General features: G+C 36.7%; 1 protein-coding gene across 1 annotated transcript; it reads left to right on the top strand.

The window, feature by feature from the left end:
- The first annotated feature begins 2,508 nt into the window (after positions 1-2,508).
- On the top strand, positions 2,509-15,047 carry LOC137387261 (uncharacterized). Its single transcript, XM_068073605.1, has 15 exons — positions 2,509-2,601; positions 2,854-3,022; positions 3,196-3,566; positions 3,740-4,026; positions 4,153-4,396; positions 5,195-5,279; positions 6,348-6,722; positions 6,838-6,965; positions 7,337-7,475; positions 7,629-7,783; positions 8,148-8,336; positions 8,974-9,073; positions 10,120-10,293; positions 13,578-13,757; positions 14,296-15,047. The coding sequence occupies exons 1-15, from the start codon at positions 2,599-2,601 to the stop codon at positions 14,436-14,438; spliced, it is 2,742 nt and encodes a 913-aa protein (XP_067929706.1). The 5' UTR covers positions 2,509-2,598; the 3' UTR covers positions 14,439-15,047.
- Positions 15,048-20,500: the final 5,453 nt, after the last annotated feature.

Raw genomic sequence — 20,500 nt, 5'->3', positions numbered from 1 at the left:
TATATACAGCATGTACCTAAACACTCCTTTGTATAAAGCATAATTATACAGTATGTACCTAAACACTCCTTTGTATAAAGCATAATTATACAGTATGTACCTAAACACTCCTTTGTATAAAGCATAATTATACAGTATGTACCTAAACACTCCTTTGTATAAAGCATAATTATACAGTATGTACCTAAACACTCCTTTGTATAAAGCATAATTATACAGTATGTACTTAAACACTCCTTTGTATAAAGCATATATATACAGTATGTACCTAAACACTCCTTTGTATAAAGCATATATATACAGTATGTACCTAAACACTCCTTTGTATAAAGCATAATTATACAGTATGTACCTAAACACTCCTTTGTATAAAGCATATATATATACAGTATGTACCTAAACACTCTTTTGTATAAAGCATAATTATACAGTATGTACCTAAACACTCTTTTGTATAAAGCATAATTATACAGTATGTACCTAAGATGACTAGATTAATTACTACTAAAATAAGAATGAAGCGCTTGGCTATAAAAAACCATAACCTTTTTATTTCAATGAGTAAAAAATATCGCTAAAATATAACAAATTACTTTTTTGTACTCTCACTGTAAACCTACCATAACTAGGGTAATCAGTAGTAGTAGCAGCCTACAAGAGTTGCTGTACTGTTAAATCTGTAAAATAATAAATATTAAATAAAATAGAAATCTTTTGCCTTTTTATAAATATAATCTTTCGAACCTACCAATATATGAGCTCGTTATGCCTATTCTAGAAGTTATCTTATGATAGACATAATAGAAGATAACTCCCATTTGTCATAACGAGCTCTTTGGCCAGCTCTTACATGTTTAGGGCAGTTGAATAAAGTCATGTCTAATGCATGCGCCAGCCAGAAAGATACATTGGTGCTCTTATTGCAAATGTTGTGTAGAAAATACTTTTAAAAACTATGTTACTGATTCAATTATTTTAAATACTGGTATAAGTATCATTACGTAGATTAACAGTTGTTCTGTAGAATCTCGTTTTACAGAACAATTTACGGTAAGTAGAGTAGACTACAGCCCATCATTCAATATAGCAATAAAGGGCTGGTAAAATCTACTTTACATTTTCTAGAAAATCTCGCATTGACATTTTGTTGAGATTAATAAGCTTGTGGGATACACATATAGCAAGTAACACTAATGATTAAAACTACACATGTGTAGTAATAATGGTTTTTAAGGCTTTTCTGCTGATCTAACAAACACTAGTAATAAATATTTTTGTAATATATGGTGGCGTCGACTGTCTATTCAATTGTGAGTTTCATGGTTCCTGTTTGTGGCATACAGACGTGTCTTAAATGTTTTTGGTAAAAAATATATCTATCAAATTATAATAAAACTAGGTGAATGCAGCGGGTAATAAAATAATTACTCGATGAATTTGAGTAATTAAGCTAGTAACTCGAGCTAGTCTAAATTGTTACCATTATAATCCTTACGTTACGCATAATGGTCTCTCACACAATCATGATGCTCAAGCTTGTAGTAGTAACTATTTTCACAAGTGATTCAAGGGTGCGTATTTTAGCGAATGTAATTTGTATGACCACCATTATTTCATTGTAGAACGATGTAGCTGCTTGGCCCAGTAGATAGAATGTCTGTTTGCAGACTTGGAGATTCAGGGTTCAAACCCACTGGGAAGTGGATTTTTCATACTTAAAATTCTATTGCTATAACTGGACACCTGAATGACAAATGACCAAGTAACAAACAACAAATACTGAGATTTATATATATGTATAAAGATTGAATGACATAGACTTAAAAATCTAAAACTCAAAGAGGCAGTTCAATACTAAACTTTGAACAAAAGTTTGGTGATCTTTCTGATATGATAAAGATGATAACTAAAAAAATCAAAATGCTAACAATCAAGATCCAAGGTGGTAACTTAGGCAGTTTAATTAACTATTAGTTTATATATTAGCAACTTGCAATTTAAAATTAAAAAATAGGTTTAACAGTACCGGAACAGGTTTAAAATCTAAGTACCTGCAATGAATGTGATTTGAAAACCACAAGTTTAAAAAGAGAAAAGTCAGATTTGCTAGGGGCTAGTTTGAGTTCATGGAATTATCTATTGATATGTTATAAGAGCAATTTATTTACTAAAGGATGTGAATCTCAACGATTTTGACAATTGCTTACTTATAATTATTAATTGAGTTAATTTATTTCTGCTCATTGCAACTGGAGTTCAACGCTGTGTATAAAACTGAATGCATGCGTCAGATTATTATCAAACGAGTTATCTGCACTTGCTCAATCAAAACGCTTATATTGTTAGTCTCGAATATGCATGAGTTCTATAATAGAAACACATAGCGCGCATATTTTTATTTACCAAATAAAAATTTTGATTTAGCTATTTTAATAAAATCAAAATAAAATTATCTATCAGTGGCTAATTTTCTAATTAATAAATGCTTTTCTCAAAACGCATATCCGCTCATGGAATTGTGGGATCGTCCTTTTTCTCGTGTAATAGCCATCTTAAAAGGTTAGGGCGTTTGTGCGGTTCTAGTTTTTTTTATTGAAAATGGTAAGATTTTTAGAGTTTTGCCACGATTTGTCGTTATAATCCTTTTATTCTCTGTTGTAACTATTGTGGCTTGAAAGTGGTGCATTCTATTTGTGAATATTTGCATTAATTTTAGGTGTACTCATTGAGTGCCAATGGAAGCATTCTTGATTTTAATTTGCATGTTAAACCGAGAACAAATTGATTGTCATTTAAATGATTTTAACAGTATACTGTAACAGTTTAATGTAACAGTTTTAATGGTACTTGAAGGCTGCGCGGCCGTTGGTATCTGTATATGGAGAGAATGCTCAGCCAGATGGGACTAATGTTAAATTGCCGGCAGTGTTTCGAGCACCCGTGAGACCAGACATTGTTAGATTAATCCACACTAATGTCCGGAAGAACACCCGTCAGCCCTATGCTGTATCAAAAGGGGCAGGTGAGACTACATAATTATTTAAATGCTGTATTTGTAGTCCATGATGACATTCTTTGGTCTGTGTTTCTGAATATAGATGACAACTTTTTTCTGACTGACTTCGCACAGGATTGACCGAGATGTATAACTTTTCGACTTTGATATGTATACATTCTTTTAATGCAAATTTGCAGGTCATCAGACTAGTGCTGAGTCTTGGGGTACTGGACGTGCTGTTGCCCGTATCCCTCGTGTCAGAGGTGGTGGTACTCACCGATCTGGTCAGGGAGCCTTTGGCAACATGTGCCGAGGAGGACGTATGTTTGCCCCGACAAAGACATGGCGAAGGTGGCACCGAAAGGTGAACACTACCCAGAAGCGATATGCCATCACTTCTTGCATCGCTGCCTCTGGTGTACCTGCCCTTGTTATGGCCAAGGGGCATCGTATTGAAGAATTGCCAGAAATGCCATTTGTGGTTGGGGACAAGGTAGAAGAGTTCAAAAAGACAAGGGAAGCTGTGAAAATGCTTAAACTATGTGGTGCAATGGCAGATATTGAAAAGGTTAGCAAACTAATATAGTTGTTCATGAGTTTCACTTTGTTCCCACATGATGACACATGGTCCGTGTTACTGAAGAAAGATGACATTACCGTTCTGATTACCGTTTTTGTTTTAAATTCTGTTTCTAAACTAATAGCAATTGGCGCAACTTTATATGGGGAATATTATTTTAGGTTCGTAAATCTCGAGCTCTTCGTGCTGGAAGAGGAAAGATGAGGAACAGAAGGCGCACCCAACGATTGGGTCCATTGGTTATTTACCACAAAGATAATGGAGTTGTGAAGGCGTTCAGAAATATTCCTGGAGTAAATACCATACCAGTCAGTCGTCTCAATGTGCTCCGCCTTGCTCCTGGTGGCCATGTTGGTCGATTTTGTATTTGGACAAAGTCTGCATTTGAACAACTTGATGCATTGTATGGTACATGGACCACTCCAAGTCAACTGAAGAAAAACTTCAAGTACGTAGAGCTTACATAGTTGCAGTGTTAGCATAGTTTGAATGCCGATTAATATAAATTATTGTTTGCTGATGGTCTCCAGTGTTGCTGCTGTGATTTATAAGCTTCTCGATTATCTATTTGAAGCTTGCCACAACAAATCATGTCGAACAGTGACCTTGGTCGACTGTTGAAGTCCGATGAAATTCAGAGTGCTATTAGGCAGCCAAAGAAATCAGGTGCCCATGCTGTACTGAAGAAAAATCCTCTTAAGAACCAGGCTATTATGACAAGACTAAACCCATACTCTGACGTTACTCGCAGAAATACCATATTGCAGAGCAGATTAGGCTCTTATAAACGACAAGCTACAATTGCCAAAAGACGAGGGGTAAGGATTTTGCTAGAATTTATGGCTTAATTTAATTTGTTGACAATCACAACGCATTATTGCAGAGTTTTAGACACATTAGCGCCGGCGTATTTAGCTTTTACCGTGATGTGTTTGTTAACAATGACTCAAATGTTTGCACCTTCATTACTTTCAAAAATGTAGTTGGAGTAACTGAAAAAGAATTCTTTACTGATTGTTACTTATGTTAGTTTATACAAATTGGTATAGAATTTTCAGTTTCAGAAATTGCTCTAATACAGAATGTAATTTACTTGAATCGTCGACTGTTTTGAGCTCTTGGACGAATTAAACAGAATGCGAAGCATTCTTATGTAAAAGTATTTGTGATAATCCATTGTGATTGTCGCAACATCAACTAAAGCTTGATGGTATTGTTTTTTTTTTATCTACAGTGAGGTGAAATCAAAAAAGTTACACAAATTAAAATATAGTCTAGTCTTTTCTGTTTCAAAAATGTGCTTACTGCAACTTAAAAGAGGTAATTGCTGTGCTTTTTGACACTCATTTATGCTTACATGATTCATGTGCTGTGTTAGGCAGAAAGCATCACTATTGCATGGTTGTCTACTTGTGCACACCAAACCTTGTCTTATATATTTACTTTGCAGCCGAAGTAAAGCAGTTGTTATAGGCAATACCTTCTTAGAGTGATACAGTTGTTAATGCTGAGCTTCTTTCAACTTTGTGTTGATGGTGTTTGTTGAGCTAATTCTGTTGTAGTCCTTATTTCCCCTGGCCATTTTATTTATTGATGGTATTGTTGATTGTTTACAGTTGCCAGTTCCAGAAGATCCCAGGCGTAAGACACAGCGAGCGAAACCTGCAGCAAAGGTCAAAAAAGCTCCGGCTACCAAGAAAGGCAAGAAGTAAAAACTTTATCAAGCGGCTGATCGCGTGATGTATTATTGTAGAGAGAAACGTGGCAACTGCTTATGGTCTGGCCAGTTTGTACTAAACAACTGTTACTGATGGATTGCACTGAGGCTTGCATTACTGAGCTTCTTAGTGCTGGCTAGTTGTCTTTGTGTGATTTATTTCTCACTGTACTCTGCCGATTTTACAGCTCTTTCTGAACTACTATAATACATTGTTACGATTGTGCTGCCAATAAAGTTGATGTATATCACATCCAAATATCTTGCTAATAATTCCTTAGCATAGGCAGGGGATAGTGAAAAATGATTATATTTAGTATGTTGTAATTTGCAATTTCCTCTCTTACATAAGACTTGGCATGTTTGGCTGGATTGAGTCACACTGAACATGAAATTAGGTAGCTCTGATACAGTCAGACAGCTCATCTGTGACTGTCAAAAAGAAAATTTCAAGGGTTCTTGCCAATCATGCTAAGTTTGTGTGTACCGATTACCCTGGCATGTCATGGCTTTAGCTATTGTTACTAATATAGCCAAGCAGCTTTCTAAATCTGATCTGCACGCTTCTTCTAGTGACTCTCATTTCCTATTTCCTAATATTGAGAGAGCCATTGGTGCCTTGCACATCCTGCTTCTGTTCCACAAAACGTGTCTCATCCAATGCGTGGCAAGAGTGATGTGGCCTTTCCATTAATGGCCTGGTAAGCGAACTCGCTACACAGCTGAGGAGTTCGGCTTGTAGACTGAGTGGGTTCATGATGACACATGATGTGCATCTGTTGGTGTCGCTTAACTAGAGTCATGGCATATTGTAAGTACGCTTAATTCGATAGTGGTTTTGTTGCAATCCTCTCATCCAGTTTAAATATCTCTTTATGGAAGCATGCTGTTAAATTAGCCGTTTTGTGTTGTGCTTAAATCTGCATGTCTACAATCTATAACAGAGTTGCTTTTGCTTGCATGGATGTAAAAACTGACAAGTTTGCCAACATTTCTTTTAATAAGATTGATGTTTTTGCTGTAATCTAATTTATTTTTTATCTGATGAACAGAGGCTTCCAGAAAGCTGCCCTCTAGCGAGAAGGGTGGCCGGAAAAATCCGTCTGCTATCATTACACCCAAACCAGTTATGTCTCGCGAACAGCCACAACTGAGCAAGTTCATTCGAGGAAAAGATAGCTCAACTCGAGCACCTGTTGAGGTTGTTTCTCAGCAAGTGGTTGGAAGCGTGTTGAATGAATCACCACAGGCCAAATCCGTGTCTGGACCATCAGGCCAACGAGCTTCCAAGCTTGATGTCGAAACAACTAGAGCGTCCATGACATCCACTCAGCACAGATCCCATGCAGCAGCACCAGTTGTATCCTCAACTTCGGGTTCATGGATTGAAAAAACGGGTGATGTTAGCCCAGATGTCTCCAAGTTTTGTAAGTTGAATAGTAGTAAGAAGCCAAATAACCGAAGCTGCTCATGTTTGAACTGTTTCTAGAACTATGGGTATCTTCCTGTGGAGTTATTAGCTTTATTTCGACTGGTTTGTAGTATCCGTCAGTGAACAGGAGCAGTCCGCTGATAAGCCTGGCTTTTCTAAAGGAGCGGATGTTTCATTGGCTGCTTTGGCGCGGAAGAAGAAACATGCAGAGTGTATTCGCGATGAAGCTGATAATATTGTGAGCAATTATATTTGATACTCTACACTCAATGCCACCTCTCAGCAGGATTGTTTTTGAGAGAGAAGTGAAAGTGCGTCTAGGAAAGTTCTGTGCCCTCTCTTTATTTCTTGTGCATGCTAATGCTCTCCTACTAGTCTTCTCATCCTTCTGAGGTTTACTGTGTGACTTGATCCTGTAAGGAAACAACGATTGCGGGATAAAAAATTGATTAGTACCAGTGTTTTTTGTCTATTAAAATACTGCCCTATGTGGTACAATGATATACTTCTCTGGCTATTGCTCAGTATGGTTACTGTTAAATAGATGCCACAATTGATTGTTCATTTTTAATCTGAAACTGTCAATAATCAATCCTTTATATGATATAGGCATATGGTGTTGATTCAAGAGTGATCACCATAGAGGATAGAGCCGGTGGGGAGGTGGCACCAGCTGAGACCGACAGGTCTTCCATGCATAGCTCGATTCCCTCTGGCAATGTGATGTCAGCGCCTGCCAGTCAAACAGGTGGCTGAGCTATAATGGTATCAGTTTTGGCTGATCTTTAATATTGCACTCATACACAGATTCACTAACTGTTGATTTCACTATACATGTACATGGCAAGAATATAACTCACTAGCCAACGTAGAATACATGTAGCTGTTATTCATTATACAGCAACAGCTGTAGAGGAAGAGGTTACTGCAGAGACTTTATCTGCCGTAGCCGCCGCACCTATGGACACCGAAGATGATGAACTCTCTAGCAGTGGTAGCAGCGCGGGTTACTCGAGAACGCAGAGGACTGAAACTGAGGAGGTTATAGAGACGGAGGTACTTAGTTACTTTAGTGAAAGTTACTGCTGTGTAGTCGGTCAGTGCATACAGGAAGTTAGTTAGCTGTCAATTTCCTACTATTTATTCAGCCTCACGCTAGTTTGAGACTATTATCACCTTGCAGCTATCCAAAGCCCTTGGAGACATCACTGCTCATGATGTTCCTTTCATTATCAAAATCTTCCTTTCGATATCATTTCTAGACCAATTTTCCTGTCATAAGCTTTCATGCGTATGTTTATAATTGTATCTAGCTACAAGATGAATATTAATACTTGTAGGATACAACTATATTAGGGTAGCTCCTCCGTGCTCCATTTTTTCTGTTAGCATTTCCAGCTAGCCATGACAAGTATTACAGGTGGAGGAGACGGTGACCATGATGATAGTGGGAGTTGTTAGAAACCCTGGAGAGCAACAAGAAGATGTGATGTCTATGCAAGCAGCGGTTGATGCAGGAATTCTCAACCTTTCTCAGGGCTTGTACTACAACAGCATTACGCGGCAGCGTGTGTCAATGATAGACGCAATGAATTTTGGCTGGGTTAAGGTACCTATCTCGCTATTCATATATGTGATGGATGGTTGCAATTAAATATACAAACTTTAGTGCTGCCCACAATAACCTCTTGAGAAGGGCTTATACCTTGACTTGCTTTGTGAGTTTTAATGTTGTCATACTTGTAGCAAATTTGATGTTTGTTTCAAGTTCGCCATATATCACTGGTGTCTTTTTCCATTTGTAGAGAGACGTTAGTACGACTAGTGCATAACTGTGGTATCAGCCTGCATGTTGGATGTATTTACATCAAATTTTATTCTTTATCTATATTGTCATAATGGCCATTCTGTCGATCAGAACATAGGCTTAAAATTTGCTTTGCTCTCATATATTTGGCTAGCTGTCAATTCCATGGATTGAAAAGTCCTCTGAGCACTTAAGATACCAATCAATCCTAATCAATATTCCCTTTTCCGTACTAGATTCCTTTCATACTAGGCATCCCTCCTTCCAAGTGTCGTCAGCTTTATTATTTACAATTTATGTCTGCATAATTATGTTGATAGCCATTTGCATGGCCTCAGTACTGGATGGTTATCACAGCTTTATAAATAGTATACGTATTATAAAAAGGTTGGAGTCTTCACACACTCTTACATGTGCTGCCAGTTCTGTTATACTGTAGATGGGACGGGCAACCGTGTCCAAGTCAGAAGAAAAAGTCAAGTCGATGGGTATCATCACAATACGCACTACAAGAGATACCAAACCCTACACTGTTAAAGGTACATATATTAGTACTACCTACACAGTTAAAGGTATATATATTAGTACTACCTACACAGTTAAAGGTATATATATTAGTACTACCTACACAGTTAAAGATATATATATATATTAGTGCTACCTACACTGTTAAAGGTATATATATTAGTACTCCCTACACAGTTAAAGGTACATATATTACTACTACCTACACAGTTAAAGGTATATATATTAGTACTACCTACACAGTTAAAGGTATGTATATTAGTACTACCTACACTGTTAATGGTACATATATTAGTACTACCTACACAGTTGAAGATATATATATATATATATATATATATATTAGTACTACCTACACTGTTAAAGGTATATATATTAGTACTCCCTACACAGTTAAAGGTACATATATTAGTACTACCTACACAGTTAAAGGTATATATATGTTAATACTACCTACACAGTTAAAGGTGTACATATATTAGTACTGTACTACCTACACTATTAAAGGTACATATATTAGTACCACCTATATAGTTAAAAGTATATATATTAGTACTCCCTACACAGTTAAAGGTACATATATTACTACTACTACCTACACAGTTAAAGGTACATATATTAGTACTACCTACACAGTTAAAGGTATATATATTAATATTACCTACACTGTTAACGGTACATATATTAGTACTACCTACACAGTTAAAGGTGTACATATATTAGTACTCCCTACACTATTAAAGGTACATATATTAGTATCACCTATATAGTTAAAGGTGTTGTTATATATTATATACAAGTCCCACTTTTGGCTTCGTGTGCAAACATTGTATAAAAATATTCACTTGGCACATTGAACCTTATCTTGCAAGCTGAAAGTAAAAATTCTTCATAAAAGGCTGCATTAACACAGCAAATAAAAACTGTTGGAAACCAGACACTGTCTCAGGTTACATATTCCCTGTGACAGTCTCTGACTATCATGTAATTGCTAGCAGCGGTAGTTGTAAGGCTGTAAGTGTTGATCTCATTACATAATAACTTGTTTTGTCTTGCGCAGGTGCTACCAATACCATGACAGGTGAAGTGCTGTCTGTGAACCAGGCTGTAGCTTTGAATATATTAGATGCAGTGAATGGTACCTATACAGACTTGAGGTCTAAGGCTAAGATGCTAATTGGAGATGCTGTTGACTTGAAGCTGGTTCGAATAGAATATGATTCAAGTTCTACAGGTGAGCTGAAGAATGGCGAGTTAACTATTTGGGGGGGGTTTAACAACATCTTCCGTTATTTGAATATTTAGAAAAAAAAATCTGCATCTATTTCAACTAGCATCATGTTAGAGCACATGCAATGCCAGTTTGGATTTAAATTTGAAGATATTATATATATAATACATATTATAGTCATATATCACACAAGTCAGTCATGCATGCGTACAATCAACAGGTTTTTTACACTAAACCAATACTGCAAATTCCTTTTAGGATTTTTTGAAGGTTTGAGGAAAACTCAATATTAAATCTGACTAGCAGGATTTTTTAGCGAGATGTAGAGTTGGCCATCGACCATGTTAGTAACATGACTAGTGCATCCTGAGGCACAGTAGCATTTTAAGACCAGATGATCTTCCTAACATCCTATAAAAATGTATTTGCAGTGAATACTGTCACGTTATTCAAAGGACATAAATCAACAAGTTACATTTATTAAAGCTCAACCGCATGCCTTCGTGTAATGAAATTTGAGCTTTGAAATGCTTGAAGGCTGGTTCACACTATATCACCATATCTCGGCGTTCACTTTGGTGATTGTCGATGATAACAATGTTCACACTATCACAAACCCAATCGTGTTTGTATCAGCAAATACTCCGTGACGTAGTGGTCTCATTTTTCTTTTTAATTTTTCACGAAAAAGTTTCCTTGTTTTCACGGACTCAAATCAAATACTAGACCCACTGCAACAATCATTAACAGAAATGAAAAAATCACGCTATCCGCCACCGTGAATTACTATCTTTACTGACGGATAACTTCCCAAATGTTGGGAAGTTATCCGTCAGTAAACCGCGTCGAGAAAGTTTGACAGCTGCAAACATTCCCTACATATCCGTGTTGCTTCATCGATGCTACTGCCCCCTGTTCACATAATGGATGATGAACGCCGTAAGGAAAACGTCGACATACGGCGATATAGTGTGAACCAGTCTCAACTGGTAATATTTTGGTGTGTTTCTCATCTGTATTGGTTACATCACAGACAACTAGTGAGCCAACCAACCTTGTATGGATTTAGGTAAGCTATCTTAGCTTGTCCATCTCATAATCTTGGTCACAGTAAAGACTGCACGCTGTTGGTAACATCCGTTTTCTTTCTGGTGTGTCTGTTATCGCTATTGCAGTTGCACACACAGCAATTCCTAATGCTTGAACATGACTGTCCTATTGTTAGAAAGTGAATATTTAGTATCAGACATCAATGCCAGTGTAATTTGTGATCATACAGGACACGAGAGTAAAAATATTTTGTTAAAAATTTTCCATTAAGGAATGTGGCATCGACAGCCTAAACATTTTGTGAATATGGCCACAGAATAGGTAATGCTATTTCATCAATCAGTTGTTTGTTCACACATCAATCATGCTGACCCATGAGCAAAAACACAATATATATAACATACATATTGTAACATATATACATATATAACATATATATTGTAACATATATATATATATATATATAACATATACATTGTAACATATATATATATAACTTATATGAATGATTGTCGTTATACCTGACTAACTGATTATTCATTCTGCTAACTGAATACATATTCTATGGTCAACACATTTTCACCGCTTTATTCTATTTTGTCTGAAGTTTTAGTTGGATCTTGTTTAGAATAGCCTAATATCTGCCATTTAAATAATGTTTACAGGATACACAATCGCTTTTGAGCTTATTTTTTTGAGTATGCATAAGTGAGAAATTTAGTCGATTATGAACAGTGTTATATTGCTGTTTCATTATTATTCAACCTCAAATTTTTTTTTAAAAATGCATAAATACTGGATGCAAATTTTCATTCATAGCTGCACTAGAAACAAGAAAGCAGTCCATTTTTTTCAAGTTTCCGCTATATAAGTTTATTTAAAGTATTCAATAGGCAGGAATACAATACATGATTGGTGGTTTTTTCACTTACCATCTTAAAAAGGGCAGTCTGAGTGAGGCAAATCGTTATTTGATTCGGAAAAAAATCAAAATTTGAAGAAGTTATTACTGTTTGATGTAAAAATTCTTGTGTCGCACCTTTGCATGTTTTAGGAGAACTTGCTTTAATATGCTGTTAAGACCATACAAAGGTTGTCAATATTGTTCATGGTTTGAAATTTAAAACTGCATAGATTTATAATGTTCCCTTTCATCAGTGCAGAGGAAGCTCACAGGCCGATAAGGGCACAGGTTGTGCTGCAGATTGTACGAGCTTTTCTCATCACATCACTTTAGTGTGACGTCTATACAGTGCTACTCTGCTGTTACATATCACTTTAATGTGACGTCTATACAGTGCTACTCTGTTGTTACATATCACTTTAGTGTGACATTTATACAGTGCTGCTCTGTTGTTACATATCACTTTAGTGTGACGTCTATACGGTGCTGCTCTGTGGTTACATATCACTTTAGTGTGACGTCTATACGGTGCTGCTCTGTGGTTACATATCACTTTAGTGTGACATCTATACAGTACTGCTCTGTTGTTACATATCACTTTAGTGTGACGTTTATACATTGCTGCTCTGTTGTTACATATCACTTTAGTGTGACGTCTATACAGTGCTGCTCTTTGGTTACATATCACTTTAGTGTAACGTCTATACAGTGCTACTCTGTTGGTACATATCACTTTAGTGTGACGTCTATACAGTGCTACTCTGTTGTTACATACAACTTTAGTGTGACGTCTATACAGTGCTGCTCTGTTATTACATCCACAAATACACACGGGAATAATCTGGTGACCACATTTTAGTAGTAACTGCCAAGTGATTAAAAACTACCAGCTCTGATTGTTGTGTCCACTCTCTGAGTATTATGAAGCAGCAGTTGTGCTCTCGTTATATCTGTATATATAAAGAGATATACATATAAAATGTTTATATTCATATCCACATATATATATATAGATAAAGATATCTTTACATATATTTTTGCAGAAATATAAAGATATATGTCTTTATATCTTTATATATATTTTGCATTCGTTTAGCATGCATCACTTTTATTGGATCTTTACACTTCGGGTATGGCTGTAGTTATGAGCAGGTACTGTTAAACGCACAAGTATTCTATCGAAATATGGGAGGCAGTACTGGAACCTCTGAACACATTCCTCTTATTGTATTGGGCAAACACGTACCCTAAATTACTATGCTATTCGGGACACGTATGATGACCATTCCTGCCAGTTGTCATGTTGCTATAACATATTCACTGAATTATTCAGGCGTGGTACAAGAGGAAGTGCTGAAGACATACTCTGTGCACGCAGTCGTTGACCAGCGGCTCAGAGAGAAGTTGCCCTTCCATGAGGCAGTAGTGAAGGGCATTATTGACAAGGACAGTGGTGAATATGTCAACAATGTAACCGGAGAGAAGCTGGCAGCCGAAGAAGCCATAGAGAAAGGTATGATAACTTTAAATTTATAATAATCTACAGTACAAGAGATGAAATTTCTGGCATAAGTGAAACTACAGTGGATGCTCCTACAACGTGAATAATCCGTTTCGAGCAAGTTTATGTTATATGGATTCCACGTTATAGGGATTTTACATTATGTATACAGTGTAATACGTTTTATTCGCCTAACGCATTCCAAGATCTTTTTAAACTCACTCATTTGGTCCTTTAAAATGAAAAAAAACTACACTTGACTTTTTTATTTAATGACTGTTCAGTAACTGTGGTATTATTGGTTTGTATCGACAACTTTTCTCTTTTAATCCTTTTTTTCCTTGGAAATAGTGCTAGTTCATAATTACGGCAATTTTACGTTAAGTTGAGCACACGCCTTCAATCTTAAGGAACCGAAAATGAATGAATTCTTTGGGTGTGAGCAGTACTACTGGTAAATACAAGCCAATATCTGTACAACTGTAAAGAGAAACTGTATAGAATATACTTTTTATATAACGTAACTCCAACTATTCAGTTTGTATTTTAGGTTTCATCAAAGCTACACTGCAAGAGAATCCGAAGGAACTCTCATTAGACAACGTCGGCAGCAGGGTGGCAGAACGAGGAACGGCTGCAATCAGATCCAAACTTTTAAACCCTCTGAGAGCTCTAAGCAGCCTGAGAAAATAAACTCTCTCCAAAGATGCATTAAAGATTTCAGAAGATTAGACATAAATGTGATATTACTTACAAATTTTTACATAATTAGATCAATGGTATGAGATATCGACGCTATTTAGACTGATAATGTGACAAATTTTTTTCTCTTTAAAAACTCATTGAAAACATTGAATTAAATCTCAGACATATTAGTTGCATTTTTAATCAAACACCATTGAGAGCACTGTATCCCCATGCTTCATCTCAATCAGTGACCAAATCCAAATTATGCATTGTGTTATCTGTTTTTCTTTTATGGCTTTACCTATGTTTTAGCTTTGAGCCAAACAAGCTATGCACAAATTACATGTATTAGAATACGCAATGCTAGTAGAAGCCTTTGTTGTCTCTAATGATCAGTACAAATAACTAGGACCTCTGCTCGTATTCACTACTGACTCTAGATGTTGCTCTACTTTTATTGCCATGTTACGAGCGAAGGAAATAGCGCTAGTTCTATATTCTATTTATTAATTGATAAAACTTTTATTCTTCTTTTTAGTAATTTCTTCATTTATAATTCTATACATAATTTTTTTATATAGAATTTTACAATACATAAACACGGTTGTCAGTTTGTGGGAGAGAAAATGCTTCAGATAGTTGCATTTCTGCACGGCAGTACAATGTTAATTTCAGTAATTCAAGATTGCAATTGATGCCCAGACACTAACTTCAGCAACACTGCCAGAAAATATTCAGTGTATATTTATTTTGGTATATGTAGATTTGATTACAGAGGCTGTATCTATAAATAGGTTTAAAAACTGGTCAATCTTTGCACGAAGTCCTGATTCTTTACATGTGATCCATATTGCAAAAAGAACAATAATTATATCAACAAACAAACCACAGTAATACATAAAACTACTTACACGTGGTGATTTCTGGTGGTACATGCTGATATCAGTAAAATGTACAGATATCTCTTTGAAGTTGATTCACACTGCCCCCCTGTTCCCTTTACTTATTTCACCTCAATTCCAGCTTCCGACATACAACACGTGAAAGCTTTATCCAATAATTGAATACTTTCTTACATAAAAATATACATGAAAAAGCAATAGATAACTTCTCATCTATCAGAAGTAAGATTAGACAACTTCTAATACAATATTTTTAAAGCATTGCAATTACCAATCAATCATCTATTGTGAAGCAATTTAATTTATAACCAATCATCATCCTGTGAAGCAATTTATAATCCTCTGGCACACGCAGTATTCATCTTATTGTTACAGGTAAATGTCCACTGCAATATCTACTTGACAAACTAGAATTTAAAGTTCCAGACAATCATTATTGCCACACTCTTTTCTGTGGCCTAAGCTATGTGAATAACTTTGCTTAAGATAGCCTTATTTCTAAAATACTTACAGGTGTATTGTCTTTCCAACAATTCTTCAAACATGCAACGCTAGAAATTTAAGTCTGTGATCTGCAGCAGTCTATCAATACAAGTCCTATATTACTCATGTATTAGTTGTATTGATTACAGCATTGAATACAATTGTATGACTCCGGGAAAAGTTTTGCATCAGTTCAATTTTTTGTGTGTGATTATCAATATCATTTTAACATTAGAAAACTAAGTGCAATCTCCCAATAGTAATTATACTAGTAACATCAACAGCTCACTTCATTATGTAGGAGGCATGTATGTGGGAACGACCTTGGCTTAGTGGTTTAAGGTGCCCATGAGCCACAGGTTGGGTTTTGCTTTATGAAGAAAGGCCCCTGGTACTGACAAGAAAAGCATCTGAACTCAAATTGCTCTTTAAAAATGATAAAGAAGATCAGTCCGCAATCAGGTGCAGAGGCAAGACCATCAAAGTGATATTAAACTGTATAAAGTGATGCGTTGCACAATCAGTGCTGCAAGTGGTCATAAGTGTTTCAACTGTTCATCGCAAAAAAGGTAGAGCCCAAAAGATAAATTCAGTTGGTTTTTACATAAATTCAAGTGTGAAGATTTTATTCCTTGTACAAAGTGATTAGAATTTTGTTTAGCTTCAATTAATGTATGTTCGCTGTTACTAACTCTTCAATAGTTTTAGACTGCCACAAATTTTGGATAGTTAATGATCAATAATCAATATCTAATTATTTGTTAGTGAGGAGTGAAGTACTTAATGTGTGGTAGAACCTGGCAGCTGACATGGTTGTGACCTCATCATTTTTAACATAGCAGTCATAGCAAGGATAGCAAGGATAGCTTGTGAATTTGCAACAATTCTTGTCTGGTTAGAATCAGTCATGTGTGTAAACTGCATTCTGTTGTGACAGTTTTGTTTCGTCTCTCGTGTCATGTTCATGCACTGAACTGAGATGGAATTGTCGCCCTCCATCGATACGGTCGATGCCCGAGAAGCCGATTCACTCGAGGGCCATAAAACACTCACTAAGGCGACTGATCTCGGAACTAGTAAAGCTACAGATGATGGTGAAGTAAACATAGGTAAAGGGTTTGTATGCGTACAGAGTTGTACCAAATATCTGTCAGTAAAAAGCAGCTCCTGAACCATAGTTTATGATCTAACATTTTAGCCACTAGTGATCTTTAACTTGTGAAAATTTGCAGTAATTTCTCATTATATATCGTACGCCATACAGAAAAAAAGAAAGATTAATTGATTACTATTAAACAGATTAAAACTTATTATTAGCTCACTTCAGCATCACAAACTAACTGAAGCAAAATTAAGAACTTCCAAATTAAAAACTAAGAAGACGAAAAGAACATAGCGATGATAAATGGTGCATAATGATCCAGTGTCAGCCTATTGAACAACTCTATTAAAACCATTTAGCAGAAATGCACCATTTCTATGCTTTAGATCTGAACAGGCGAACTTCAGACAGGGAGAGCCGATGGAAGGAATTAGGTTTGTCAGATGGCAAAGATGTCGCTGATGAATCTCAGACAGAGCAAGAGGTAACAACCCCTGGGATACTTGTGACTAGACTGACGGAAGACATGACTGAAATGTCGGTAAATGGAGCGGAAAATATTGTCAAACTAGACGAGATAGTCGACAAGGGTGAGGAATGGGAGAATCCGATTGGTTTAGTTATAGAAGAACTAGCTGAGGAGGACAAGCTATTGGCTGAAGACTCTTCAAAGCACACCAACAAATTAGGCGATGTAGAGGGAACGATACCTCTAGATAAACCTGCAAATGCGGGTCAAAGTTCAACTGAGCTTACAGACAGCATTGAGAACTCGGCCATCTTCAAAACACCAGAGCAGACGAGTCCCGCGAGCAGCAGTTCGGAACAAATAGAGGAAGAGTTCTATGACTCCATGCAGATACTCGCTGACAATGAAGAGTCAGCAAAAACCTCTCAAAATAATTCCGTAGAACAGAGTGTTCAGGAACAAGAGGAGTATTTTGATGCGACTAGCGGTGAGATTGACAACAAAACTGACTCAGCATAATGACCAAAATAATTCAACGAGCTACATGTATATGAGTTGCTAGGCATATTCTTGTTGGTTGCATACCGATATAGTATCAATAAACTGCTATTCACAAACATTATTCAAAATCTCATTTTGTAAAAACAACAGTAGAAACATTTCAAAGGAAATGGACGATGCAAACAAAAGTATAAAAGGGGATAAGAATATTTGAGAAAATAATCAATCGTAAGAGATAGGGAAAAAGTTAGTCAATAGACAAGACTCTATCATATATGATAGTGCAGAAAGCAGAAATATTGCAAAATCTAGGACATAGTAATATGAGTATTAAAACACAATATGCTTGGACGGTTCTGACCACGATGGTATTATTATATACAGCAAGGCTAGATAACTCCGATTGACTTTGTCTTATCAGCCGGAAATGGAGGAGGTATTACATAACGAGGGGGCGGAGCTCTGTTCAAGTCAGGGCTAGCTTCTGGATAGAAGGAATCATTGATATAAACTCCTTCAGCTGCATAAAGCTCATTGTATGGCACCTCTGCTGCCTCTTCATCTTCGTCTTCAATCATGACTGGTGTTCTCAGAGTAAACGGGTCACTCCTGTCCAACTTGGATCTGCCTTGAAACCTCTTCCTCCTTCTGATCACCATAATCACAACCAGTATGACTAACAGAAGAAGGAGCAATACGATAATAGGAATGACAATTGCTGCAACCCGACCTCTTCCGAGAGGTTCCGTTGATCCCTCCGGGCGAGTTGCTGCTATTGTTGGAGAGGTGATGTTTTGAGTTACAGTGAAACTAGTAAGGGAGGAAGAGGACGTTGGGACAGTAGAAGAAGTAGTAGTGAATCCCTCACAGATTCCGACCAGCTCCAATTCTAGAGCTGTTATAAAATACTGAGTCAGTGACTCAACCAGCGTTGGCTCCACACTAGTCATCGACTGAAACAAGCTATATATATCGTCATACGGACACGTATAGGGAGATACGATAGTGTTGTTCGTAAATATGATAGTCAACCTTGGTCCGGTGACATTCAATAGCGTAATGGACGACATAGGGCTATGATAGTATGAGGTGACATTGCCAACAAACCAGACAAGGTGATCCAGCTGTCTTGTGAAAAGGTTAAGGTCAGTTAGTATTCTCATCGTAAACCGGTGGGAGACCGCAAGAAAACTCTCAAACTCTACTGCCACATTAAGGGACGCGTCGGCATACAGCCCTTCTGTATCTTTAGCTCTTATGGCGTATGTTTGGTTGGTTGCTCCATTGTAGTAAGGATATGTAGCTATTCCATATACCGTCTGTGTTTTCTGGTTAAATTGCAGCCAATTTGATGATAACACAGGCTAAAACACATGAATTTACTAAATGTAGCACATTATTTTGCTTTCACATTTACAAGGAACTTTAGATACCATGCAACCATTGTAAAAAAAAAGAAACACAGAGGTTTCCCCTAATATGTAAACGATTATTCAACTAGGTGTGAGCTATGAAATACAAAAAAGCACAAACAGAGACTAAACTGTGCGTTAAAATAACTCCTGGCCACTCTTCCCATAATGACTACAAAGTCAGAAACTAGAGTACCAGAGGCTACGAAGTATTGTTGGGGAATGCAGTCTCCTCCCCTCCTGCTACATAAACAAGCTATGGTTGTACTCTATCACATAACTTAGCACAGAATCCACCTAGACAACTACTCACTGATTTTGTTGAGGTTCGATGACTACCCACCCCAAGACTAGCATGGAAAAAGTCTGGGGTCTCTAAAATGCTGCTACATCGAAATACATGAAAAGAACATAAAATCTATTTCAATTAAAGTCCCTGCTAACACTTCAAACACTTCTGAGCCCACGATATGGCAAAAGTTGTGGAAACTTCACAGAATTGATTGACAAATAGTATTTTTGCATTTAGTGTAGTAAAAATAGAACAATAATGTTTTAGGATTTAATTTTGTTAGTTGGTGGATGTAGATCCACACACATATTTAGGAAAGGATCTTAATTTCATTAGCCAAATGAAAGATTACAGACTTCCAAAGGAGCTCTAAGAGGAGAACTAAGATATAACAAACGAAGGCCAGGAGGTCAAAGAAAGCATTCCGAAGATACCGTAACCTTACAAATTATTTCAAATGTTGCTTCTTCGACCCCCAACACCTGGAAGTACTGTGCAAAGGAGAGAGTAAAATGGAGTAAAAAATCATCAGAGTCTGGAGACATATGAAGATGGATAGATTCAAGTGAAGAGCTTAAAAATGTTTGAAAACGGTGAGAGAAATCCAATAAATAAATGAGGGTAGCAACTTTGTGTTTACAAAAAGATGCAAATCCTAAATCAGGCTACATAGCCACTCACAAACTTACATATAGCAAGAGGACATCCTACTCTGTACAGAGGGGATGCGAAGAGAGATCTGCTAGTTTATGTATTTAAAATAATGACCTGTTTAAACTGATCCAACAGTGTGAGAGTAAGCTGGCGAGTGGCTCCATCTTGATAATCATAAAAAGTGCCTTCTGGAATCTTGTACTCACTGTAAATCCCCGCTGACATGACAAGCTCTGGCAGGTGGTTTAAAACT

This window comes from Watersipora subatra, chromosome 2, assembly GCF_963576615.1.
Source record: "Watersipora subatra chromosome 2, tzWatSuba1.1, whole genome shotgun sequence".
NCBI lineage: Eukaryota > Metazoa > Bryozoa > Gymnolaemata > Cheilostomatida > Watersiporidae > Watersipora > Watersipora subatra.
Note: the sequence above shows the minus strand (reverse complement) of the source record. Positions and strands in the feature narration are given on the sequence as shown.

What these genes read in the sequence shown, in the direction of transcription:
- LOC137387261 (XM_068073605.1), top strand. An exon ending in TGAATTTTGGCTGGGTTAAG is followed by an intron (nt 8,337 to 8,973) that starts GTACCTATCTCG and finishes GTTATACTGTAG; the next exon opens with ATGGGACGGGCAACCGTGTC. An exon ending in CGAAGAAGCCATAGAGAAAG is followed by an intron (nt 13,758 to 14,295) that starts GTATGATAACTT and finishes TTTGTATTTTAG; the next exon opens with GTTTCATCAAAGCTACACTG.